The sequence below is a fragment of the Argentina anserina genome, chromosome 5 (assembly GCF_933775445.1).
Source record: "Argentina anserina chromosome 5, drPotAnse1.1, whole genome shotgun sequence".
In the NCBI taxonomy this organism is placed as follows: domain Eukaryota; kingdom Viridiplantae; phylum Streptophyta; class Magnoliopsida; order Rosales; family Rosaceae; genus Argentina; species Argentina anserina.
The window spans coordinates 20226054-20254042 of NC_065876.1; the positions used below are offsets into that span (position 1 = coordinate 20226054).

Consider the following 27989-nt stretch of genomic DNA (forward strand, 5'->3'; position numbering starts at 1 on the left):
CGGTATTTCTTTTCGATGTGTGTAGACTTAGCATCCACAAATTACCCTCAATTCTCCATTGTATTATAACATATACTGAATAATTAAAAAGAATAAACCCAAATAAGTGAAATCACCCAATTTCCCTATTCAGCTCTTCTTCTTCTTGAAGGACCCCGAGTCTTTGACCTCAAATCTTAAATCCCTAAAATCCCCAAACACAAATTTAACCAGTAATCTGACTTATCTCCACCTACATGGTCCTCTAGTCCTCCACCAGACCACCACTGTAGGAGCATGGCGCCGGCCTTCATCAACAATTTGATCTGGTGACTGACTGACTGGTGATGGTGAGTGTCTCTCACTCCCTCTCGTCTAGTCCCTCCTCATAACTTCGTAAGCTCACTAAATCCAACTTTTAGTTTGTAAAAATATTGAATTTTTCTAATTTTTTAATTTTATGGTGATTCAAGATAGGAAATCTAGTAATTCATTACTTGATTTACTTCATTTTCCTAACAGAATTTACTTCCAGTTCCAGAGACCAGAATATAGAGAATCATCAATTCATCATCCAACATTCTAACAAACTGAACAACAGAGCAGGTAAGAAATTTTATTGATGTTTTCTTCTTAAAGTAATGTTTACTGATTTGAAATTAGTGTCCTTAGTGATGAAGATGTGCTTGTTTTATAACTGTAGTTATTTCATCTATTGTGAAAACTGAAAACTAGTATTGGCAGTAATGAGCATGATGTTGTGATATTGAACTGTTTCGAATTGTGCTATGTGCATTTATCAATTTGGTAGCTGTAATATATGTAGTTGTCTAATATATGCATTGGTATTCAATGATTATAGGTTATTAGTCTAAGATCTAAAAAATGTCAGACCCTCTACTAAAATCGAAGCGATTAAAAGAAATTACTTCATGGTTTTCAAGGGATGTTGAGTCTGGAAGTTCCAATTTGAATTCTACTCCTTCCATTACTTCTCCAAATTTTAATGATGAACCACAATCTTCAAGTCATTTTCCATTGCCCAACTCTCAACCTTTAGAGCCACCAAATAGGATTAATGCTCTTCAACGTGATCCTCGATTACGTTGTCCGATTTGGGAATGGCCAGTGGATGAGCAAGATAAAGTTCAAAAAGCCTACATTTCGTTGGGGCCTTTTCAACCTAAGGTGGTGTTTCCAATGACCAAATATGGGGGTCAACAACGGAAGTTTCAGTATTCTTGGTTCAAGACTTATCCATGGCTTGAGTACTCAATTGTTGTTGATAGAGCATTTTGCTTTCCTTGTTTTCTTTTTGACATTAAAGATTCTGGCCATCATGCATTTACTGTGGAAGGATTAAAAAATTGGAACAAGGTTTATGCGGGTAATAATATGTTGATGAAGCATGTTGGAAGCATCACATCTTAACACATGGCTGCCATGCAAAAATGGGATTCGTTGAGGAACTCAGATGACCATATTGAAAGAGTTCTTGAGACAAGGTCATTGAAGGACGTGGAAGACAATCGATTGAGGCTTACGACTTCAATAGAGAGTGTTAGATTGCTTGCTAATCAAGGAGCTCCTTTTAGAGCCATGATGAATCTAAAAACTCCTTGAATCGTGGATATTTTCAAGAAATAATAAAATCCTTTTCAAAGATGAGTGTGGATATTGAGAGAGTTGTCTTAGAAAATGCCCCTGCAAATGCCAAGTACACTAGTCCCTTAATTCAAAAGCAAATCCTCAATATCCTTGGTAACAAAGTAAGGGGCAAGATCCGAGATGAAGTTGGGAACTCCAAATATTGTATTCTTGTTGATGAAGCTATAGACATGTCCGGTAAGGAGCAAATGGCAATCATTTTGAGATTTGTTGATTATTAAGGCTTGTTTCGAGAACGATTTTTTATAATTGTGAGTGTTCCCAATACTACCTCACAAACCCTTAAAAATGAGATCTCAAAAGTGTTTACTATGTACAATCTTCAAGTGAAATACATTAGAGGTCAAGGATATGATGGTGCTAGTAATATGAGGGGAATTTATAATGGGTTACAAGCATTGTTTCTTGAAGAGTGTCCTTATGCATATTTTGTGCATTGTTTTGCTCACCATTTGCAGTTGGTATTAAATGCTACAGCTCAAGGGGTTAAAGAAATTTGGCAATTCTTTCAAACTTTGAGCTTAATTGTGAATTTTGTTGATTCTTTTGCTAAGAGGCATTCAACATTGAAAGATGTGAGAATAGAGGAAATTGCTAATTTGGTTGCTTGTGGGGAACTTCAAACAGGCAGTGGTGCTAACCAAATTTGTACTTTGCAACGAGCATGTCCTACTTGGTGGAGCTCACATTTCCGTTCTATCAGGAGTTTAATTGAACTGTTTAGCTCAGTAAAGAAAACTCTTAATGATATGATTGATCAAGGAAATGGAGGACAAGCTAAAGCTATTCTTGGAGCTTTGAGGTCTTTTGAGTTTGTGTTCTGTTTGCTTCTAATGAACAAAGTAATGAAAGTTACTGATTTTCTTTGTCAGACATTGCAGCGGAAATCTCTAGACTTTGTGCAGGCTATGAGTTTTGTTGGACTTACAAATTCACTTCTTCAAGAAATGAGAGAAGAAGGTTGGGAGGATTTGGTAGGAGAAGTGAAATCTTTCTGTGAAAAACATGATCTTGATATGCCTGATTTGAGTGCTCGATACAAATCTGGTACATGTCGTGATTGCCAACAAAGGAATTTCATTTCAATTGAACATCATTACCATATAGATGTGTTCAATGTTTGGATTGATCTTCAGCTGAGTGAATTGAATAGAATATTCTCAGACCAAGCATCAGAACTCCTTATTCTTAGTTCAACCTTAGATCCTCGGGATAACTTCATGAGTTTTAAAGCTGAAGATGTTTGCAATCTTGCCAAGAAGTTTTATTCTGAAGATTTTGATGATGGTGAAATGTTTACTCTTCAATCAGAGTGTGCATATTATGAGAAAGATTCAAGTGATCCAAAGTTCCAGAAATTAGAATCCATTGGTGATTTGTGCCACACTTTGGTTCTAACAAGGAAGTCTGAATTTTTTCCTATGCTTTATAGATTGATTTATTTAGTTTTGACTATTCATGTTTCTACGGCAACAACTGAAAGGGCATCAGCTATGAACATCATCAAGAATAAACTTAGAAATAAGATGGGAGATGAGTTTCTTGGTGATTGTATGGTCCTTCATATTGAGAAAGAGTATGCTGAGTCTATAGGTAATGATGAGGTGATAAGAGAGTTTGAGGAACTATCGACTCGTAGAGTTAAATTTAGATAATTTAACTTTTTTGTCGTATCCATTTTTATTTCAATTAATAAAATTATTTGGCACTATCGATATTTTCACAATTTTATTCTTCTTTGGTTTAAAATTTCAAGCATCCCCAATTTAGTCATCCTGGATCCGTCACTGCCTACAAGCTCAGCAACCATGCCAATGGCCAGATACAATACAGAGAGGATTACCATAAGAGCTGAATGCCTATATAGTCATGTATCACAGTACCTGCCATATATATCCTCAATATCCAGATATCCTTAATAACCGAAGGAACTTTTCATAACGTGTTTCCTAAGCGTTGCTCAAAACCTCCATTCAGATCATAATTGTTGTATGCAAGTAAAAAGCGCTTGCCTAAATCCTCGGACAAATTAAGCAGCTGATTCTTGTAAACTCGTTAACCCTTATGCCACAAAACAGAAATCTAGAGACACAACATCAGCTTACGGTTCCAAGTGATGGCAACCTCATTGGAGCACCCACACCAGGTCGTGTGCAATGGAGGTCTTCAACGGGGAGCATTCCTATACTCTTTCTCAACTTTCTTCCTCTCTTTTCTCTATGCTTGTATTTTATTTGCACACAAGGGATATCACAAGCCAAAGGCATATCAATTGTACTATGCTTGAAGTGAGATCGGAATGTTATTGCTCGACCGCCTTTACTTAAGCTCAGTTCATTTGCTGTAATGCCCCAATCCTTGATCTAAGCTCATCTTTAATATCAAAACAGTTCTCGGATCTAAAGATGCGCATTAATCGCATCCTGTCTTGACCAATTTTGTGTTGTGTTCCGGTGTGTGCGTTTTACTCAAAACAGTTCTGAACGCACGCCATTATGGAACAGAGTAAACGCATTTTTGTGTATTCTCAGCATGTTTAAAATGGTTACATCCCTTGCATTTTAAACCAACACAAAAGAAAGGAAAAAGGTTCACAAATCAATGATGCCAATTTAAGATCCATGCACGGATCTATTATTTTCCCACATGATCAAAAAGTCAAGTGCAGGTACGGCTACTGAGGAAAGAACCATTCAACAACAATTATCGGTAGAGGCTTTCCGATCTGAGGTTCTCAGCAATCTCAGTCTCCCAACGGTCTCCATTCTCAAGCAGCTTTTCTTTGTCATAAAGAAGCTCCTGTAATCCAGATATAGAAATTGCAGGATGAGGTGACAAAAAACAATTACTTAAAGGAGAGTAAAAGCAAGGACTTATAAATAAAATGAAAGGATCTTTAACCTCATGAGTTTCGGTTGAAAATTCGAAGTTTGGTCCTTCTACAATAGCATCTACAGGACATGCTTCTTGACAGAATCCACAGTAGATGCACTTTGTCATGTCAATGTCATACCTGAAATCAAATGAATGTGAGGGAACTGAAGTAAGAGGATTATAAAGCAAGGTGAAAGAAAGAAAGCAGCATGGTCATTTACCTAGTAGTCCTACGGCTACCATCTTCTCGTTCCTCGGCCTCAATTGTAATTGCCTGTGCCGGGCAAATCTGTTGAACAACAATTGCATTGCGAGTTAGAGTGCTTCATTCAAGCCCTTAAAAATAAACATGAAGCAAGCAAACACAACAATGATTTACCAAGTGAAATCGTGACTCAAATTATAGAAAAGAGTTGGTTACATCCAAAGCACAGTACTAAGAAGATATATACCATGAGTATTAAATGAGATTGTATGATACATTATGACGACCCATAGTGTGTGCATATTATGAAACTCAGAACAGAACAACATGACACATATATATCTGTAATGTGTGTGCATATTATAAAACTCAGAACAGAACAGTATGACACATATATCTGTGTGTGTGTGTGTGTGTGCATGCACGTGTGCCAGGGGCATGAACTATTTGGGACATTAACTTGCTCCTAATCAGGCAACAACCTGATGGTTAAAGAAGCTAGATTACACAACATAATGTAGTTTTCCTTAGCATAATATCTAGCATCTGAGTTGGGCATTGTCCATGACGACAAAGCAAGACACCATTCATTGGTAGCTCAAGGAGTCATCCAAGGCCATATACACCAGAGGAACTTCAGAATAATGAACGGGCATCATAATATAGTTAAACAGGCAAGTAATTTTGGCCATCGTATATTAGTGAGTTTAGCTTCTTAGCTCATGTTTTAAAGCTATGCAACTGCAAAATCTTTCAACTCTTATAACTATAAAAAAAAATTGCATCATATTCAAGCTTAACAGGCAAGTAGTTTTCACTGTCATATACTGGTGAGTGTAGCTTCTTAGTTCATATTATAACAGCTAGAATAGCACCACCGAATCTTACAGCTTCACAAAGTTTGCACGCAATGCAACGCTCTTCTCCAGTAGGATAACGCCGTAGGGCATGCTCACCACGAAAACGAGGGCTCAGAGGACCTTTCTCAAAAGGATAATTGATCTACAAAACAAAAGATGGCTGTCATATGTCCTCAGCATTCAGAAACAAATAATCCCAGAATTAGATGGAGTAAATACTTACAGTAACTTTTTGCTCAAAAAAGTACTTTAGCGTTAGCATTAGACCTCGAACCATTTCAGTAAGAAATAGTGTGTTGATGCTTCTCTCGAAAACTGCAGTTACAAAAAAAGTTACAAAAATTGATGGTATATATTTCACGTATCCTAATAAAAAACTAACACCTTATTGACAGCAAAAATAATGGCTCGCGATCTTCTCTTCTATAAGGAAAAAGCATTACCAGCACTCCAGTCCTTGGACATCTCCTTTGCCAGTTGCTCTCTTTCCTCATCCTCTGCAGATGGCATAAGCAAAAATGAACTTTTATTTAGTTTAATTACTTAACAAAGCTCTAAACGCTAACCATAAATGTTGAAGAGATTTATTTGTTTTATCTTATTTCTTAACTACAGGAACACCAATGTCCCCATAGAATAGCCAACCTAGTTTAGTTGAGTAACAATGTGAGCTAGATCGCATTCCATATAATTGAGATCCCTGCAGTGCTTTCCCTGGTACAGCCTAAACAAAAGGCAAAAACGTGAATGGTCAAATGAAATTCTTAACGGTTAAAAGCTACAAATAATATGTAATATCAATAGAAAGAAATTAAGAGTAACAGGTTCTGAGAAACTAGAAGAAAAAAACAAGTAAAAGCATTTAGATGATAAAGGTGAGAGTGATAGATTCAGATGAATCTTTGAGACATGAACTAGTACACAAGATTTATCAATCTTCAAACTGACCACCAACATCATAATTCTTTCTTCTTCAAGAAAACCAAAAGAATCTTGTATCAGGAATGGATCTTACAACTGAAAGCTAGACATATTGTTAAGAAATTTCAGGAATACCTCAACAAATCTCTTAAACAGACCGAATGCTACTTCTACGTGTGAGAGTAAAAAAAAAAAATTGGTTAGTTCATTTTGGCTTTATATAAATATCTATAACCCAAAATGAAGGTTTTCTGAAGCCGGTGCAACAGAGGGGATTTCCAAGCCCAATCAATGCAGTTATATTATATTAAAATCATATATATGAAGCTAAATCATTAAATTTCATTCATCTCCTAATTTCTTGAACCAATAAAAACTAACATGTCACTAGAAAATATAAAAACCGAGCAACAGGGAAGACGGAGTCTCTAACATAGCAGACTCGTAAATACAGAGGAACACAATAACTAAGCAACTAAGCATTTCGCTGTTATGATATAACGAAAATTGCAGATAGCCTCCCACTCAGCCGAGTTCTAGCGTAACACTCGGATAGACCTGCTAACACTTCCTCGTAAGAGGTTCATACATCCTGGAAACCCACTGCCCAGTATAATCGCAGCGTAAATTCCAAGAATCTAGAAACTGAACTCTACCACACTCCTTACCTAAGCACAACAATCAACCTAGTTTTAGCATTTCCTATCAATTCAGCATTTCATTAGTACAATCATTACATCAGAACTACTAGCTTTGGCACCATCACAATGCTTTATCCATAGATCATCCAAATCTCACACAATAAAAGACCCAGGTACTTCCAATCAGGTGAGCCCTTTCTAGGATTCTAGCCCTAAACCAATAACCGCAATTAAAGTATTGAATATGGATTCAATAAACTAGCTCAGTCACCAAAAGAGACTGAGAAACCTAACAAAGGGGGATAGAAATGAAGAACAAAAATTGAGGGGGAGAGGAAATAGGGCATACAAGCTGAAGGTGTCTGGCACGGAAAGTCTGAAGAGATTTGCGAGCGAGGAAGGCAGCCATTGCCGACGATGGGCTGAGTCGGTGGGTTCTTGTAGTTCTCTCTCTCCCCTTCCTTCGATTTGGGGCGATCGACCCTGAAATGCAAATTGTTTTTCCTTCTGCTAAAAAATAAACCCCCAAAGCTGACACGTCAGCTATGCCCATGGCCCTAATTTCTACAAGTATACTTTGGAGAATTTTATAATTTATTTTTTTATTATATTTTCTTTAGCGTACACTCATATATAAAACTTTGAAGAATTACGATTTATGGTTATTTTTTTGTTTTCTTTACAATGAGCGAAAAATTTATTGATGTATAAATGTTAATATACTGATGATGAGGGTTATATGTTTCAGTAAGATTGAAATGTGAAAACGCAAGACATGTCTCGTACCGTCTTAATTTAAAGAGTGAGATAAGACATGTGAATGGACTGATGTAAGGACTAGCATGGTGGTATGGACAATCTTGCCTTGTGCATGATTTTGTAACGTAATTTCATACAAGAGTTTTTGTAGTTCACGTTGCAGAATGGTTAAATGAATTGTCCACGTATATGAATAAAAGATATGCAAATTTACTGATCACCCAAACTTTGCTCACCCCATGCCCACTTCTTAAATATGTGTCATGTGTCATTTTCTTTACTTTGTCTAACCATGGTTAAGATAAAAATTAACAATACAATTGATTTTTTTTTTCATTTAAACCTGAACACTGTTTTAAAAGTATTATGTCTGGGTTTTTTCCTTTTCAATATTTTTATGGAGTAAATTTGGCTCCAATTCTTTTGTAATAGTGTTCTAAATCATACTACTTCTGGTATCACACCTTTGCACTTTAGTTGGTCTTACTGCAAGAGAAAAAAAATGAGGAAGAAATATGGTGTGAAGTGAAGCAATTATTGTATATAGGGGTGGTAATAGGATTCTATTTTATTAATTAATGTGATTTAAACTTAAACACATTTAAGAAATTGAAATTTGTTGTTATAAATTGAAATTTGTTGTTATAAATTTATATTATGGTTAAATCATAGTTAAATAAGATGACACATGACACATTTAGAAGTTGGACATATGGTGGGCAAAGTTTGAGTGGTCGGCAAATTTGCATGCGAATAAAAGAGGCAGAAAGATCCAAATTGATTGTTTTTCTCTCTTTCTTATGGTTCAGCTAAGTGTTCAGTTAATTACGTGGGATACCGTTGACAACAATATGATGTCAAGATAGTGTTACATAATTAACACTCAAACCCCATTTACCGCAAAAAACTAAACCCTCTCTCTTTCAAATTACAAACATATTAAGCACTAGTCTAACAAGAAACTAAACCGCCTAGGTGCCCGTCTAGAATTTACCAAGTCTTTCTAGGCGTCCGACTAGAACTCATTGAACCGATTAATTAGGCGTCTGCCTATGATCCGCCTAGCTTCTCTTGGAGCCCGCCTAGAGCAGTTGGCTTTTTTATGAAGTTCTTCTCCTTCTTCCCCATTCTCTCTAGTTTCACAAAATTATTGTTCATTGGAGCAGAATGTGAAGTTTCTCATTTTTGGTTCTGAAATGATAGACTTTTTTTTTTTTTTGAGAAAACTGAAATGAGAGACTTGTGCGTGTTGCATCTTTAATAATCGGCTAATTGCCAATTTCACATCAACCATCACATATAAGCGAGCATACCCTAAGAATTGTATGTATAATTAGAGGTGACAAACGGGCCGGGCCGGGTCGGGACAGCCGGACCCATTTTAAGCGGGTCAAAACCGTGTTTGTGATGTGCTCGAGCCGGTCCATTTATTTTTCGTGTCGGGCTCAAGCCAGCCCATTTTCTTAAACATCAAGTCCGGCCCGACCCACGGCCCAAGCTTATGTCGGGCCGGGCTCAGGCCTGTGTCGGGCCAAGAAGCAAGCCGGCCCATTAACATTATATCACACAATTAGAATAAAAAATATTATGTAATTAGAATATTTGTTTTATATAACTATTTATAATAGTAAAATAAATAAACTACTATAACATATTTCATAATCTTATTTGTAAAATATTACATATGTCAAAACAATAGCGTTTTCTTCACTACTTTGATTATATTTGTGAAATATTGTAGTTAAAATAATGAAATAATCAAAAGATATTAATTTAAAAATTCTAATATTCAAGTCTAATAGTGATAATTGTTTAATTATTTATATAAATAATATAAAATTATGTGTTTAACGGGCCGGCCCATGAAATTATCGTGTTTGGGCCGTGCCGGGCTCAAAACGGACTCGGGCCAGGCCGGGCCTATGGGCAAATATATCTTGACCCAGCTTGACCCATTATAATAATGAACTCGGGCAGGGCCGACTTTTAACGTGCTGAGCTTGGGCTTTTCGGCCAATTTGCCACCTCTAGTATAATATATTGAATATTTAATTTGGAGAAATTGATTAATTAATGAACCTGTTTCAAAGAGCATGTATCATGTAATAGACTTCAGGCTTTACACAATTGTCAATACAAAATGTAAAAACATCAACCAAAGCGTGCATCTCCTTAACGAAATAAATCTCCATACATCTTCTTAACAATGTTACCTACACCAAAAACAAGATCTTCAACATGTCATGCACCAAATTCGATGTCTCTTAACGTCCTTCAATCATAGTAATGCTAGCTGATCGGTTCGATTACTCGACATCAATATTAACCATGTAAGTATCGTTAGTAGTATAAAGCAAGAGGGTATCGTTCACAAACCGGAAATCCAACCAGGGTAAAGAATCACAAATATTTAACAACGAATTCATAAGAGTTTAAAAGATTTAATATATATTTCAGATCAAACAGAAATTAAACCTAAAATAATATATACATGTGATCAACCAACCAACACATAAGCAATCACCAACAAATCACATAAGAACAAAGGAAACGAAATATAATCTCAATTAAGTTCATGTCGTAGGGTTCCTTATACATCCTAGAATCGGTTATGTAGTTAACTTCCTCCCAAGGTTCTTAACTCAATGACACTTTAATAGATTCGAACTCAGCCCCAGCCTCATTCGAAATCTAACATACTAACCCATCATGCAACCCCAGTCACATAAAGAAATTAACATATTCAAAGGCACAAGTCTAACCGAACCTAGGCAATAATCGGTGAAGGTGACAAAGAATAACAATTAATCAACTCCCAAGTATCAAAATCGTTTATAACTTTGGATTATTACACATGCAACGTCAACTTCTGGGTATCAATCACACACATAAGTAAGAACACACCGAAAATCCTTTAAATAAATAAACAGAAACTCATGGCATAAAACCTAAAATTATTGAATAAAAATCGAAAAAATTAATTCATCATGTCATTCGAAAGTTACAAATATCTTATAGACACGAATAAAAATAACTTTAACAATAAACATAAATCATCCAAGAACAAGAACATAAAAACCCGAAAACTAAACATGAAATCATAAAGTTACACTTTATATTCACCTCCCAAGGTTCCTTACAAAGGTAGCACGAAATCTTCAAGAGTATGGTATCCTAGGCTCCCAAGCTTTGGACATAAAATATGGTGAATGGTGGTGAATTTGGATTCTATGGTTCTTGGTGAATGAAAGTGTTTGGACAAAGCTTTGGCTATACTTGTGTTCAAGGTTGATGATCTTTTCTATGGAAATGAAGTGTTATATATAGAGGAAAAACCAAAGGGAGGCCGGCCACAAAGTCCATAAAGGTGAAACCAAATTGGTTTAGGTTTCTTAGATTTTCTCAATTCGGCATATCTGACATTTGTACCTTGTTATCGCCATAACTTTCGCTAGAAAATAACTATTAAGGTGATTCCAATTGCATTTGAAAATATACTTTCGTAGATTTTCATCCATATATCTTATACATTGTCTGAATCATTGTGAACTATTCAGGGGAGCCCGTCAAAGTTGTATGATCTGCACTGGCAGAATTCTTATTCTGATAAGGATTGGACATTAATTGCATATCTTCTTCCTCCTTTAATGCTGATTTGTTTTGCACGAATTTCCTCTTTTGAATTAGGGAGGCAGCAAGAATCTTAATTGTTGCAGCCTTATGTGATTTTTTTCTTACCTCTTCTCATTTATTTGTTTGAATACAACGGATATTTGATTTACAAATGATTTATATGACTCAGACAATTTTTTGGTGGACACAAAATTAGCCACAAGATACTTACCTTTGGCCTGAAGGGTAGGTTCATACTTTTTTGTCAGTTGACCTCGAGTAGACCTATTTGGTAAAGTATATTGTCTACTATTAGCCTCACTAGTATTAACTCCAATAGAGTGACTAACCTCATATGAGTGATCTTCTGTACCACGCAAACATGGGTCAGGGATAGAAGTAACAGCAGGGGAAGCAGGAGGGGCAGTTGCGTTGTCAGCTTCTGATACCTCAATCTCTAGAGCAACTGTACCAGAATCATCTGGTGGTGTCTTCGGACTTGATGCATCAGTGATCTCAACTGAACCTATCTCAGTCTCTTCACGATACAGCTCTTCAAAATATGAATACTCCCCCTGAAGAGTAGTATCAGAAGAGGTAAAATAGCTCATGTCCTCAAAGAAAGTAACATCCATAGTGACATAGTATTTCCTGGTAGGTGGATGATAGCACTTGTACCCTTTCTGATGTCCTCAACCAACAAACACACATTTAAGTGCCCGGACATTCAACTTTAACCTCTGACTTTTTGGAATATGGACAAAGGTAACACAACCAAAATCACGAGCATGGAGATTATGAAATGAGGGGAAGGAGACATGAGATGCAAGCACCTCATATGGACTTTTCCCTGGAGGACACTAGGTGGAAGATGATTAATGAGGTGGGCAGAGGTTATGACAGCATCACCCAAAGATATTTAGGCATCTGGACACTAAAGAGAAGACAACGAGCCATATAAAGTAAATGACGATTTTTTCTTTCGGATACCCCGTTCTGCTCAAGTGTGTAAGGACACGTTGTTTGATGAAAACTTTGGCCTGAAAACTTTTTTCTGTTCCAGAACCCATTGTAAAAAAATCAACAGATCAGTAGTGATGCGGCAGAAAATAACGATAACAACCTGCTCAGGTGAACCTGCACTATCGGTGCACTTGCAATGACAAGGAGAAAATAGGTGAATCTGCACTGGCAGTGTAAATGCACTGAAAACTGGTTGAACACTGAAATCGGGTCAGAATATTGGAATTGGGTCGTTGAAGGCTGCAGCCAGGTCGAATTGATCACTTCCAAGGGGACGACGGCGTCTGCACAACGGTACTTGCTCAATAGCCTGGAAGCTTTTGAGGAAGGAGCAGAACGATCCAGAGGCTTCGACTACGGGGCTCAACGACGGCCTGAGACACAAATGTCGGACGACCTGCTCGGAGAACACTGTCGAACTTCACACAGCAATACTGAGACCTTTAACACCGTCTAATAAAACATCAACGCCAGACGTTACACAACACTGATTTGAGACAAGAAAATCCTAACAAGAAGAAGGAAATAGCAAACCCTTTTAGATCTACTCTGATACCAAATCAGATATAATAGATGATTGTAATTCATATAAGTTCATATCATACATTTATAGGAGACCTATCTAATATGAACACTTAACACAAAAGTCAATTACTACATCTACATAAATACAATATGTCCATAAGTCAAGAAGTTGTTGAACTAACAACACACTATAAATTATAAATTTTTCATTGTGTGTCAATTAATCAATTTCCTCTTCAAATTCTCTTACGCATTTGGTTAGCCTGCCACCTGTGCAAAGTGAAGACTAGGGGTGTTAATCGGTGTGAATGGTGCGGTTTATAGGTGATACCGAACACCAAACCGTTCTATTTATTCGGTTTGGTTCAGTTTGGTTTTTCACTTTTTTTTTTCAAAAACCAATTGTGTTCGGTTTGGTTCGGTTTGGTTTTTCTCTGGTTTATATCGGTTTTTCTTTCGGTTATTTTGTAAAGAAAATCGGAGTTTCTTTCCTTGTCTATCTACTTGATTCTTAATGAAATAAAAAGAACATGCGGACAGATTTGCAAAATTCTATTTACAAGATATAGTTGCTTCACAAATGCATACAATTGCAAAAAGCCACTAAACAACTTATACCACATTAGTAGGCATGTTGTGGTTCCAATGTCTAAAATTCAAAATATTAAATTTTGACCATCAGATGTGATCAGCATATTTAAATACGGATATGGTAAAAAATTCATCTAATTTTGATCAAATTTGGGTCTCGATCGATGTAGTCAACATTAACTTAATTTCATCTAATTAAGTGTGAATTCGTTCTTACCCCCTCCTTCTTGACTAGTTTTGGTGGATTCTTTCACGCACACACTCTCATATATATGTGATGTAGCAGCTCGTGTAAAATTTTCAAAAATTTTACCTTCCAGGGATAGGGCTACCCATAGGCCCATAGGGAATAATAAGCGTAAAAAGGGTTGACCGCCTCGATCGGGACACAAACGTTATCGAAAATATGTGATTTTTTTACCATAACCATATCTCACAATACGTAACGCATCATGCGGACATATTTGCAAAATTCTATTTATAATATATAGTTGCTTCACAAATGCATACATTTGCAAAAAGACCACTAAACAAGTTATACCACATTAGTAGGCATGTTGTGGTTCCAATGTCTAAAATTCAAAATATTAAATTTTGACCGTCAGATGTGATCAGTATATTTAAATAAGGATATGGTAAAAAATTCATCTAATGTTGATAATATTTGGGTCTCAATCGATGTGGTCAACATTAACTTAATTTCATCTAATTAAGTGAATTTGTTCTTACCCCCTCTTTCTTGACTAGTTTTGGTGGATTTTTTCATGCACACACTCTCACATATATGTGATGTAGCAGCTCGTGTAAAATTTTCAAAAATTTTTACGTTCCAGGGATAAGGCTACCCATAGGGGATAATAAGCGTAAAAAGGGTTGACCGCCTTGATCGGGACACAAACGTTATCGAAAATATGTGATTTTTTTACCATAACCATATTTCACAATACGTAACGCATCATGCGGACATATTTGCAAAATTCTATTTATAATATATAGTTACTTCACAAATGCATACATTTGCAAAAAAGCACTAAACAAGTTATACCACATTAGTAGGCATGTTGTGGTTCCAATGTCTAAAATTCAAAATATTAAATTTTGACCGTCAGATGTGGTCAGCATATTTAAATAAGGATATGGTAAAAAATTCATCTAATGTTGATAATATTTGGGTCTCGATCGATGTGGTCAACATTAACTTAATTTCATCTAATTAAGTGAATTTGTTCTTACCCCCTCCTTCTTGACTAGTTTTGGTGGATTTTTTCATGCACATACTCTCACATATATGTGATGTAGCAGCTCGTGTAAAATTTTCAAAAATTTTACGTTCCAGGGATAAGGCTACCCATAGGGGATAATAAGTGTAAAAAGGGTTGACCGCCTCGATCGGGACACAAACGTTATCGAAAAATATGTGATTTTTTTACCATAACCATATTTCACTATACGTAACGCATCATGCAGACATATTTGTAAAATTCTATTTATAAGATATAGTTGCTTCACAACTGCATACATTTGCAAAAAGACCACTAAACAAGTTATACCACATTAGTAGACATGTTGTGGTTCCAATATCTAAAATTCAAATTATTAAATTTCGACCGTCGGATGTGATCAGCATATATAAATACAGATATGGTAAAAAATTCACCGAATTTTGATAAAATTTGTTTCTCGATCGATAACATATTTAATTATGTATATTAAATATATCTATAAATAATATAATTTTTATAATATATATATATATTCAGTTTTTCGGTTCGGTTTCGGTTTCCAAACATCCCAAACCAAAATCACACCAAATCTTTCGGTTTGGTGCGGTTTTTGTTTTCTTCGGTTTTTTTCGATTATAGTTCGGTTTTTTTTCGGTTTTCGGTTTTCAATTAACACCCCTAGTGAAGACTACAGCCACCAAGATGATCATAAATCCAACAGCTGTAAGGCTGCCAATTAACTTTATTGGTTTTCCTTCACCTGGAGGAAGAAAAAAACAAATAAGCCTAGTGATGCGAGAATTGTGCAACATCTACTATCATTTACCTATTTCTGAGTCTGCTAGGCAGACATAAAGATCTTTTCCAAGAGATGGAAACTGCTGAATATCAATAAGGTCCTTGTACCAGACCAAACACCCTATGTTATCAACATAAGAATAAGCCAGGCAAGAACAATTGTTAAGGCACTTTATCTTGCAGTCCTCAATCAGGCTTACAGCTACAGAGTTCAGGTACTCATGAAAATCGGGCACTTTCAATCTTTCTATCTTAAAAAACCAATCTGATTCTATTGATGAGGCTGATCCATTTGTGCGTGTCTCACAAGACAAATTTGTTCGTCTCACACAACCTCGGGTCCAGTTTCTATTTCTCCATTCGTCGTTTGACTTGGGTTGAAACCCTTTCAAACACTTGTAGATTGGAGATTTAGAAGCTTTGCAAACCCCAAATGGTCCACACGCACCATAGATGTCACATGGGTTTTCCAATGAGTACCAGTCGAGATGCCAGTTCTTGTCACTCTCTGAATGAAAAGTTCTCGCTATTCCATCTGAAGATATGAACCCACATTGAAGGATACCGTATGAGAGATACCTTGATCCCTGTATCTCGTTATCAACCAGACTAATTGGATTTCGATACTGAAAAACCATCGAGGGTACACCAATAAACGTTGATTAATCCCATGGCCCACTTCTCCAGTGGGGAGTAGATTCATTCATCCAAACGAACAATTGCGCCGGCAACTCTGCTGACAGTCCTCCCAAGAATATCCCCGGTGATGGATCATTTTCACTTCTCCAAGATGTCAAGAAATTCCGTTTACCAGAACTTCTATCATATCCCAACAACATGCTAGGAAGTAGTGAGTCACTAGGATTATTAAAACTCTCCCACATAACAGCTCCCATGACATTTTTGACATCAAAGTTTCCATTGTCTAAGAGAACTGCAGATGAACAATTAGATATATTAGCTGACCAGACATAACTCTGCTTGCCATCTACAAGCTCCAGATTCCCACTGCTGCCAACAATCTCAAAGTAGCCAAGGTGTCTGAAGCTGCAAGAGGACTTACTCTGTCCTATACATATTTACGAGGAAGTATACTTTTGTGCCACAACCCCACATACTTATTAGTAGAACTGTTTGGACTGAAGAAGCCTAATTCGAATATTAGGCCAGGAGAGACTAGAGTTTGTCCCTCTGCTAATGGGTGTGAGGGAGTTAGTTATAGACTTCCACGCCATACTGTAACGGAAGCAAACTAAAGATGAATAAGAAAAACAAACCCAGTTGCATCATCCCTACTTTTAAATGTTTAGCAGAAGAACAATCTCAATAATTTTCTGCTTCAAAGGGATAGCTGCTAATTAAAGTAGTAAAGCACCTTGGGCACACAGAACTTAGCTTATTCAAGGTAATTGAAAAAAAGTCAATGATAGCTCTGCCAATGCTTCCAAAGTCATGGCACACATATTTGACATTATGTTGAGATGTTAACATCTCAGTAACATTCAAACAATCTTCTCTATGTTTTATGATCACTTTAAGTAACATTCATACTTGAAGTCAATGCTTTCAACCATTGACAGAATCAATGACTGAGAAAAAATAATTGAACTAGTAAAGGAAGCGAATTGCCGAATTCCATCCCTTAATTAGGAGAGACCAGAATGCATGCAAAGAAATCATCTGCAGGTAGATTCAGCACCAAAGAAATCAGGGAAAGATATATGGTACGTTGCTTAACGTCCTTCAATCATAGTAATGCTAGCTTCGTTTTTGGAGGAATTAGTATTCTCAGAGTGTGAAATTAAAGAAAATATAGCACCAATCAAATTCTGAAAAAGTAAATGAAATCCAATAAATATTACCCAAGCCAGTTAATCAAAATTTGAAAGAATCATAAAACCCATCATTATCTTCATCAAGACAGAGCTGGAACCCAGTAGAAATTGATGTAAAAGACTGAAACTTTGCACTGTTCAGAAACAATTGAGTACCTGATAGGAGTCAAGTCTCAAACTTTTCCTTAGCAATTGCTCTTCTTCTTCTTCTTCTTCTTCTTCTTCTTCTTCAATTTCTCTATCTTCAAAAAATTCTTACTCACTGGTCTTTAAACCTATGCTGGCTGGGCCTGGAGGACTGGATGACTTGGTTTTTGTCTTACAAATTTCCTAAGAACAACATTTTACCTTGTACTTTTAACTTCACTATCTAAGGGTGAGCAAAATGAGTACCCTTATTAACACCACTTAAGGAGGTTGGAAAGAAGACACGGCTTTACCTAAGCCCATTTAAGTTTGTACCTTTGAGCACCAAACACAGTATTAGCCATATAGCACTCCTTATGTAACGCCATCCTGGCTAGTCCCGGCAAACAAACATGCATTTAATACCGATACCAATGTGATTGTTACCTCGGGTGTTACCGCTGGTATTCATGCAATCCATTCGCTGATGTCAAATTTGGACAAGTTATTCGGAAGCATGTACGCAAGAGAAACAAGCAAATAGCTCAAACTAGAGAAAGACCATGAAAATGGTGCAAAGCTCTGTTTTGTCAGGAAGTTGGGCGACCTCGGCTACATGCGTAGAATTCGTGACGTAAATCAGGTTCAGAAATCTTAATTAGTGAGATAAAAGAAAATTATACTCGATTGTTTTGTTCTCCACCCTCTGTTAATATTCTACAGAAGGGGCTTCAACTTGCATAGTTCTTTGAAGTTCTTGCATCACAGAGGACATTCTAACTTGCAGCCAAGGGTAACATGTGTTATCATTCAATGATTTCAATCGCATGTAAAAAGTAAATATCAATAGCACATTCTTACCATTAGCAAAAAAACTGTCACCTCCTCCAACAAAACCAGAACAAACTATGCGCCGACTACAAAACTAAAGGCACTAGTTTCTTAAGAGGAGGGCATGTACATCAGCTTACCATATCCTAAATATTTACACATGCAGTAACAGCCGACTATGTGCAGCAACAAAAGGTAGCATCAAGGCGTTTGTAGATGAACTCACAAGGACATGAGACTAATAAGATCATCAGCACCCACTTCTCTCCAATCCTTTGCAGCTCTCTTTCCAAAAGCTTCTTTTGCAAGTTTCTTCTTTTTCTCCTGTAACTCCAATATCCTCTCTTCTATGCTATTTCGAGCAATCAATCTGACAATCTTAACATTCTCCTTCTGCCCTATCCGGTGAATACGATCCATTGCTTGTTCCTCAACTGCTGGGTTCCACCATGGCTCCAACAGATAGACTCTACTAGCAGCAGTAAGATTTATCCCTGTTCCTGAAGCCTTCAGACTTGCAAGCAAAATTGTGGGTGCATCATCTCCTACAACCGCAAACTCTCTGATTACTTGAGCTCTTTTATTTGCAGTCATAGTCCCATCCAAACGCAAAACTTTGAAACCAGCTTTTTTCAGTACATCTTCGATGTGTAGCAACATCTTTCGAAATTGTGAAAACACTACTGATTTGGCCAGTGGATTTTGATCCCTTGATTCAACAAGAAGTTTTAAGAGAGCAGATACTTTTGATGACATGGTTCTTTCTGAAGATATTGTGTTGTCATCATCAGAAGATGTTTGCGGCGATGAGAACAGATCAGATTGTGATAGAGGACGGCGACACAAAGGGCAGCAGGGTTTGGTGTGCTGAAGGGTTTTCACAATACAGGCTTGGCAAAACATGTGTGCGCAACGAGTAATAATGACATTGGTTGGTGGAGAAATGCAGATGGGACAATCAAAATCTTCACCATCTTGTAGCACCTCAACCATCTTTTTCAGTAACTCTGGGTTCTTTGATACATCTGCTTAGAATCAACCAAATGAGACAGAATTAACATACCAAGTGAAAACATTCTCCATAGAGGTTTGCAATTCATGTGGGCAAAAAGTACTGAAGAACTTACAGTAATTACTAATTATGCAAACGCACACAGAAAGAAACATATGCAGAACTGGACAACATTATAATGGAAAGTCATTATACAACGGCATAGACAATTAAATGAATCATCATCTAAATAGTAACTGATTTGATCATGGTGTACCGAAATTAGGGTAAAACATAACCATTACACCAAAAAAGTCAAATCAATGTAGCATAATGAACTTTACTTTGTTAATATTAACTGATTTGCTCATGGTATACCAAAACTAAGGCAAAACATAACCATAACACCAAAAAAGTCGAATCCAAGTAGCACAATGAATTTTACTTGGTTAATATTAACAGATTTGATCATGGTATACCAAAATTAAAGCAAAACATCACCATAACACAAAAACAGTCGAATCAAAGTAGCACAATGAATTTTACTTAGTTTATGTATGGTCAATTATGTTTACGTGGTAAGTTGGTCATCAACAATAGGACCATGGAAAAATATTCGAAGTCCATAGTCTAAATCAAGGAAAAGGAACAGTTGTCCAGTTTCAAAGTTAACTGTTTAAACAAGGACAATCCTACAGAATTTAAGCATATGGCTCCTCCTTATTGCTTATGAGGCACATCAGTTGCACAACACTCCTAGAGAAAATCCTGGATTTTTTTTGATACCCAGAAATCATCCTAAACAGCTTCACAGACCGAGCACAAAATTGGGTCCTCATGAATATACATATGCATAGGGGGTAGGAGCTAATAGCTAGGTAGATAGGAACAGAGAGGGATTGCCATGGCCTCACCAATAGTACGACATAAATCCACCATTAACTTCTTTTCTTCCTCAGAATTCACACTATTAACTTGTGCCTACCAAGATGGTCACAAGGTTGTAATATTTTATTGACTACCTTAAAAGCAGGAGTAAACGCATTTAATAGTAGAAGTACACAAATGCAATTATATATATCTATATATATAACACATAGGTGACATAGCCTGACGAAGCCTAGACAATTAATGTTCCCAAGAGGGACAACTTTAAACTAAAAGAGGAGTCAGAGTTTATGGAGCCTAGTGGTGTATGCAGGTGATCTAAAGTTAAATGACCAAATTTAAGAACAGCGGAGGAACCAACATAAAATCTTTTTCCAATACCTTCAACATTGCTGGAAGGAATAAGTGACTTGAGATCAGAAGGACACAAGGCCAAATCAGTACAGATTTGCCGCAGTCGTAAGATTATGCTAAGCACAGTGGAATAGTTCCGCATCATACTACCAGAATCTATGTAATTCCACAATACACTCTTCACTTCGCCTTCCATCCTATCATACAGATCACGTTCTTCAGCAGATAGTTCCACATAGCAAGTCTCTATAGTTTTAGGAGGTAATCCAATCATTGCTTTGTCTTTTGTTCTCCGCAAAGAAATGGTTGCCATCAAAACCTGAATAATTGGCATTATAAACCAGTTATGATTGGAATATAAGCAATACGGCCGGACTGAAAAGTTGCAACATAGACAACATGAAATACACATACAAAGTCAATAAGGGGCATTCATTACCCTTTCACAGAAAAGAAGCCCTATGGATTCACTATCTTTAACAGAAATACATCCAAGGTCGCTTAAGGCCTTTAAAAATCTTATAGAGAAAAATTAAAAAAAATAAAAATAAAAAATAAAAAAACACTCCTGGTAGCAAGTCATTAACCATCTTTAGCCATGTCTAATCTGTCATCTAAAAGCTTATATTGCCTAACAGAACTTTACTTTCCTTCATACCCAACTACAGAGAGTGAAAGATGACAGGTGGTTCAGGTGGAATCAAGTTCATATCAAACCGCAAGGTCATACTCATACTCATCATTAAAACCCAATAAGATATCTTATGATTTCAAGAGTTCAAATAAAATTAGAACTAAAAAGAGAAACTATCATTCCTTTCAAAATATAATACCAACACACGTTAGATACACAATTTAGATGAGAGCCGGTGAGATCTGACAGCCTTCAGATGCACAAAAGACATTATTTTGGACTCGTCAAAGAATCTAGTCTATTCCGTCCATGTTCGTAAAAAATAAACTGCCGAGCAGTAAAGAAATATAATAATCCACACCTATTTATAAGTCTATAACAAAGAACATTAAATACATCAATTCTTTGTTTAAAAGATTAATAAAATAAAATAAATAACTTAACACTGTTGTATTACCTGCAGTCGTGAGAGCCCCATGTTGTTACCTTGAGCAAGCGGGCGCTGCACCAAGCTCTGCCAGTAGCTCTTAATTGAGAAAGGCTCAAATCTCAAGAATGCCATCAAAGAAAACAAATCGTATGAGCCATTCTGGATTGGAGTTCCAGTAACAGCCCACCTTCTCTTAGCCTTCAAATTAGCGACAGCCTGACTTTGTTGAGCATTGACATTCTTAATCGTATGCGCCTCATCCAAAATGACCCGCCACCACTCAATCTCTTTAACAGGAGAGCTTGGCCAAGAATGTTCAGTAGCAAGAATACTGTAAGTAGTTAACACTATATCATACTTGATCAGCTCCTCAGCAATTCGAGTCCGCTCCCCATAATACATATACACCTTCAATTTGCCCGACTTAGTGTGTTCTGAGTAACCCATGTTGAAAACACAGAAGGAGGGCACACAATTATCGTCGACTTGCTACTCAAACCGCCACTACACAAATCATTTCCACTAGCATTGCTATCCTCATTTTTACGTATTTTCTTTGTTACTTGTCTTGACGAATAAACCATACTCCCTCCCTTAGTCTTAGTCCTCTTACCAAAAACAGACAACCTCTCATCCTCACACGTTGCACTATCATTTGGTATCCTTTCATCTACGCTAGCACTACTGCCACTACCATATCTATCCAAAGCAATCAAGGAAAGCAAAGTCAGGGTCTTACCCAAACCCATATCATCTGCAAAGATCCCGCCTCTTAGAGGCTCCGGCCGCTTATCCGTATGGTAATTTGTCAACACATTAACAAAAGAGCCATCGTTTTTCTCTTCCCAAAATGGAGGCAAATCAGCCGAATTCTCTCTCCCAACCAACCACCCCAGCCCTTCCTTCTGGTGCCAAAAAAGCTCCGATTTGATCACCTCTCCCGGCGGCTCCACCGCCTCCAACGCACCCTTCAGGCCGGCATTGTCCTCCACCAGCTTGAAAATCTCATCCACAGTCTTGTACCCGCTCTCCGCCTTCTTCTCCTTCACCGCCGCCGCCTCCGAGAGCGCAAACCCCGCGTCCTCGTTCGAAATCAGCTGCATCCCGGCGCCGATCACGGCGGACCTCACGGCGGGGAAGTCGTGGATTCTGGCGAAGATGTGGACCTGGCAGGGAACTTTGAACCGGTTGGCCTTGGAGCGCGTTTTGGGGACGATGCCCTCGACGGCGATGAGGTCAGCGTCGATCGAGGGTGCGAGGGCGGCGGCGACTTTGCGTTCGATGTGGCCGACTTGGAGGGAGCGGGTGTTGAGGACGCGGATGGCGTTGGGATCGTAAGGGTTGAGAGGCTCGCGGACAAGGCCGACCATCTCGCGGCCGGTGATGCTGCCGGAGTAGTATTGGATTCCGACGATGTTGGCGATGAGGAAGCCGAGCATGTAGGTGTCCTCGGGGGGAGTAGTGGGGACGAAAGCGTCGGAGGGCTCAGCAATGGGGCACTGCCATTGGTCGAGGTTCGTCAAGTGGCGGCTTACTGGGTCTTCTCCTTCTTGGTCGTCCATCGGAGAATCTAGGGCTTTGGGGTTTCAGTGAGGAGAGAGAGAGAAAGAGGCGTGGGTTTGTTTGTAAATGAGAGGAAGACGTATTTGAAAATGGATAGGCTGGTGTAAGGATATAGTTGGCTCTTATATATCTATCTAACAGACTAGTTATTTCAACAACAAAAAATGAAATTGAAATTTTTGTTTGTGCTAACTTTAATCTCCGGCAAAATAGTTAAAAAGTATTTGAGTTTAGTTTTAATTAAAATGTATGGCTAAGTTCAGGGCCGGCCATAGGGCGGTCAAGGAGGTGCGGCCGCACATGGCCCTCCGACCGGCAAGGGTCATCCGGCCGATAAGGGCTTGCAATTTTTTTTTCCAATAGAAATAAGGTATTTGACATATACTAAGCATGATCTATTTATAATCAAACAAAGTGGTTGGTGGATTGGCTACATACCAGATTTTATAATTAGAGTGACAATGAGGTTGGGGGTTCGATACGCGGGTTTGTGTTTTTTTTTCCTTTTTTCCCCTCTTATTAACTCCTTCCCTCATTCACTTTCCCTTTTAACTCATCTGACCTCTCTCTCTCTATCGGTTGTTTACTGTTCATGAATCATGATCAATAATCATTCATTCATTCTCTTCTTCGGTTCTTCCCCATAATCCCTTTAATTAGTTCTCTCATTTGTATTGTTTTTGGATTAATATTTGATAATTGCTTTTAATCAATTTGGCCGGAAGCTTGACACTTTGAAGCAATCGGTGGAATCGAGACTTGAGATCGAGTTAGTTGTTTCTGTTTATTTTTCCAATTTCAGATGAGAGCCATAAGAACCCTTCTCCAATAATTCAATGGCATGTATTTCTCATCAAATGGGTTTATGATTCCTAGTGAAAAAGGATGTATCTTTTTGTTATGTTCTTGCTGGGTTTGCTTTAAATTATCTGATCCTTTCTGGGTTTTAACATAATTGACTGTATTTGGGTTTAACTCTTTGAGGATTTTAGTCTGTATCAGTGTATTGGGTATTCTGTGTTTAAGTTGAATGTAATAAATTTAGTAGCTTTTGGTTCAGAACAAGCTTCCATAGTAATAATTTGATTAAGAATTTAAGAGGTGGATGGTTTCATATCTTTAAGAATGATAGAGGCTATGTCAATTTAGGATCACAGAGATACATATGATTAGTTTCATACTTTCATAGAATTATATAGACGATTTATAATCATTGGCTGTCTCAAAAAATTTACCCCTGTTTTATATGTATGACATTGGTAATTGCTTGGTGAGTCCTAGGGACTGGATATTGGCCTAAGACATAAGTGAATATTGAATACCTGAGGCTTAGATCATCATTCTATGTGTTGATAAGACTTGTATGTTGGTGTGGTTGTAACTACATCAGATTCAAAGTGAGCTTAGATTACTTCATACTAATGGCTTTAGATTATTTGTAATTTCCTTTTGAACAAAAAATGATGAAGTGTGCATGGAATTGGCTATGTTTAAATTGGCTATGTAGAGCAGAGTCATTATCTTATATGTGTATAAGTAGATGCATGTAACTTTTTTCTTGTTAAATTTGACTAAAGTTGAGAAAATAATAAATTTTTGTTAAATTTCTATCGTTATTTATAACTTAATTTGAGTCGAGGTAGGAGCATAGCTTATTAACCAATTAGTTATAGCTCATTCTTAGTTATTTATAACTACTAAGATAACTCTCATTGTCGGAGATATCCTTACTCAAACTACACTCTAACTAGCTTACATGTGGGAACGTCTTCAGTAAAAATCTAGAAATGATTACGTCATTTTCTATCTAAATGACATGGTAAAAGTGGGAAAAAAATAATACAAATTTTGCCTCATTTTACGAGACTATACAAAATAATACTATAATACCCATAAAAATATAATCTAAGGGAGAAAGTCGAGTGTAGTCGAGTAAGAGCCAACTATATATGGTAAACTACACTCATCAATCCTCCTCGAATAAAAGAGTGTTAAAAAGAAATAATCCGATCACAGCTGAAATGTCACGACAAGTACAAATCCCTCTGGGCCTCTCGCACGTATCTATAGAGGAGACTATACGGCTAGACAGAATGGTACTATGTTCTTTTGGGTGTTTTTTTTCTGTTCTCTTGTTTGTAGTTTGTTACCTGTTAGATAACCTTACCATTCGTTTGTTTTTTTCAATAATTCAACAGAGATTCGAGGTGTTGAGATTACTGAAAAGAGAAGTTTAAGTGGCAAATAGCACAAGTGAAGAAGAAAGGACCGCTGTGTTCCAAATCTTTTGCACAATTTGCATTCATAATTGGCAACGCGTTTGCCTTTGCAGTATCACACACAAATCACAAGGTAGAGATTTGTACATAACGAGAAAAATACAAAGGAGCTATCACACTAAATTTCCCCCAAGTCCCACAACCTTGCAATAGACTGCACATTACAAAGCTAAACCTCACACACACGCAAACCAAAACAGCAGGAAAATAGCATGAACGATTTTTGCAGCAATCATGCATTTGGTTGTACAGAACTGAAGTGAAACAAAGAGAGACCCAGTGATGTGTTCATATCATTCCTCCACAAACGCATTTTAGTTTCTCCACCAAAAGGCTCTGTATAGAAGACTAAAATTTAGCAAAAGCTACACAAAGACACAAATAATGTCTAAGTTGATAATTTCACAAATTAAGCAACATGATTGTGAAATACAGAGATTTCCTAACTGTGCAACTTAGACTTCCTACAATTCTTGACTAAGAAACCTCTTATTGAAACAAGTGGGTGTACTTTCTCAGGTAAACCTGAGTAGAAATGCATGCAGACCGAATTCTCAAAGATCTATCTATCTAGCCAAGAAGAGAGATTAACATTTGTTAAATACTATAGAGAATAAATATTGTTAAAATCATTGTTCAAGTAATTCTTTTAAATCAAAAACCTGTATCAGTTAGGATTATCTGAAGGTTAAACAAAGCGTTTATAAGTTTTACAAATGAATAATCCCAACCAGGCAAGAATGGACATGCAAATATATAAACCTGTTCACATTACATCATGAGCAGCATCCTGCGGTGGCCCGAGGTCATTTCGGAGCTCCTTGACAACAGCAGCTAACGCCTCAGGGTTGAGACCCAAATCACACAGTGCAATAAGGATGGAGAGGGTGTGACGATCAAGCCCTGTCTCAAGAATGTTCGACATCTGAAATGCTAGGTCTAGAGACTCCCGGGCCGTCTTTGCAGCATCCGCATCCATATGAAGAAGCTGTAGAGAAAGTACGCAGGAAAAGAAAGATGAGAAAATATCCATTGTAAATAATTCTGAAGAATAAAGACCGTCATATCACAAAGATAAAAGTCCAGCAAATCAATACATCTACACTCAATATCTAGTGCATATATTTTACGTTCTTCACAAATCTATCATTGAATGTGCTTTAACTAGTGAGTCACAAATGATGTAAAGAGATTGAGAGAATGACGCCGGTTATGGCCAGTAAATATACCGCAATTCAAGAATCCTAATCAATAATAAAACAAAAGTCAAGTAAAGAATATCTAGTTCTTAATGTAATTGAAGATAGTGAAGTACCCTAGAAATATCTAATCTAAAAGCCATAAGATAACAATTATATACTTGCGACTTGCAACACGACGACTGATGATGTCGATTGATAGCCAAAACACCCCTCCTTCGGTAGCACCTTTTAACTTGAAATCTTTTGCAGTTGACCCAATTACGATATTGAGTAAGTTCAGATCTTTTGGTAACTAGATGTGTTCAGATGTTTTGGTAACCAGATGCATCTTGCAAACCCCATGTCAGACTTCTTATGCAAGTACATTCCAGAATGTACTAAGAACACGAACTTCTATGGGGCGGACCTAGAGGATGAGCATGGATAGATTTTATGCATTTGATTTCTAATATTTCTAATCGTAACTAAATCTTCAATATTTCATTTCTGTAGGGGAATTGAAGCAGAACAGCTAGTAAACAATATCTTCGGTTTACTAAAGACAAATAAATTGTTTTAGCCCGGTGGAAACAAAATGCTTTTCCTAAGGAATTTTTAATGGTTAGGTTCGGTTTCGGTCGGAAACCGAAACGATGCGATTCAAGGTATAGACCTGCAGATCTAAAGAAGAAGAGCTGAAGAACTTGAAAAAAAACAGGAAGAGAAATAAGAAAGTGAAATACAGAGGTCTTGTTCTTCCTTGATTGAAATTCTTAAGTTCATATAAATAAATAATTCACATAAAGCATTCATTACAGACACAAACAAAAGGATAATTCCATTCGAAATTGAAATCGGCAAATCATTTGTTGCATCGCTGCAATCCAATTCTTGTTAGAATCACAAAACGGGCATTTTGCTGTTGGTTCCTTGATTGAAACACAGACAAAAACAAAAATATTTACAGGCATTTCAGTTCATCCAACACAACTTACACAAGTTCAGAAGAGAGTAAAAAGAACTTTCCTGTAGCTCAATTCGGCTTCAAAATGGGCTACTCTTGAGGAACTAGGGTTTGGAAAATTGGGTTATGGGGTGGGATGAGTGAGAACTGAGATTTTGTGAATTTTTGGGGATGGAGGCGCTCAAGAGAGTGAATCAAGGGAGGGAATGTCGAAATGGTTCTATTTTTTTTGTT

The 27989-nt window shown here is 37.2% G+C and overlaps 4 protein-coding genes and 1 pseudogene across 5 annotated transcripts; 1 reads left to right on the forward strand and 4 right to left on the reverse strand.

Moving 5' to 3' along the window:
• The first annotated feature begins 1643 nt into the window (after positions 1 to 1643).
• On the forward strand, positions 1644 to 3302 carry LOC126795693 (uncharacterized). Its single transcript, XM_050522473.1, has 3 exons — positions 1644 to 1824; positions 1975 to 2108; positions 2202 to 3302. The coding sequence occupies exons 1-3, from the start codon at positions 1644 to 1646 to the stop codon at positions 3300 to 3302; spliced, it is 1416 nt and encodes a 471-aa protein (XP_050378430.1).
• A 903-nt stretch (positions 3303 to 4205) lies between these two features.
• Positions 4206 to 7661, reverse strand: LOC126794484 (NADH dehydrogenase [ubiquinone] iron-sulfur protein 8-A, mitochondrial). The gene is made up of 8 exons (XM_050521216.1): positions 7498 to 7661; positions 6232 to 6310; positions 6030 to 6083; positions 5810 to 5901; positions 5615 to 5728; positions 4743 to 4810; positions 4549 to 4660; positions 4206 to 4446 (listed from the first exon to the last, which is right to left on the reverse strand). The coding sequence occupies exons 1-8, from the start codon at positions 7555 to 7557 to the stop codon at positions 4351 to 4353; spliced, it is 675 nt and encodes a 224-aa protein (XP_050377173.1). The 5' UTR covers positions 7558 to 7661; the 3' UTR covers positions 4206 to 4350.
• Positions 7662 to 9977: 2316 nt separating this feature from the next.
• Positions 9978 to 16966, reverse strand: LOC126795694 (G-type lectin S-receptor-like serine/threonine-protein kinase At1g61550; annotated as a pseudogene).
• A 1502-nt stretch (positions 16967 to 18468) lies between these two features.
• LOC126793869 (putative SWI/SNF-related matrix-associated actin-dependent regulator of chromatin subfamily A member 3-like 1) lies at positions 18469 to 23403 on the reverse strand. The gene is given in 4 exon segments (XM_050520497.1): positions 18469 to 19496; positions 20732 to 21023; positions 21796 to 22205; positions 22208 to 23403. Coding segments are annotated over 4 exon segments (2628 nt in total). The 5' UTR covers positions 23331 to 23403; the 3' UTR covers positions 18469 to 18693.
• Positions 23404 to 25605: 2202 nt separating this feature from the next.
• On the reverse strand, positions 25606 to 27961 carry LOC126794711 (mitotic-spindle organizing protein 1A-like). Of its 2 annotated transcripts, none has more exons than XM_050521480.1 (3): positions 27787 to 27961; positions 26386 to 26598; positions 25606 to 25946 (listed from the first exon to the last, which is right to left on the reverse strand). In XM_050521480.1, exons 2-3 carry the CDS (start codon positions 26587 to 26589, stop codon positions 25899 to 25901), a joined length of 252 nt encoding a protein of 83 aa, XP_050377437.1. In that variant the 5' UTR covers positions 26590 to 26598; positions 27787 to 27961; the 3' UTR covers positions 25606 to 25898. The 2 variants fall into 2 exon arrangements, with proteins under 2 accessions (XP_050377437.1, XP_050377438.1); XM_050521481.1 differs by having other exon boundaries at positions 26373 to 26598; positions 27787 to 27960.
• Positions 27962 to 27989: the final 28 nt, after the last annotated feature.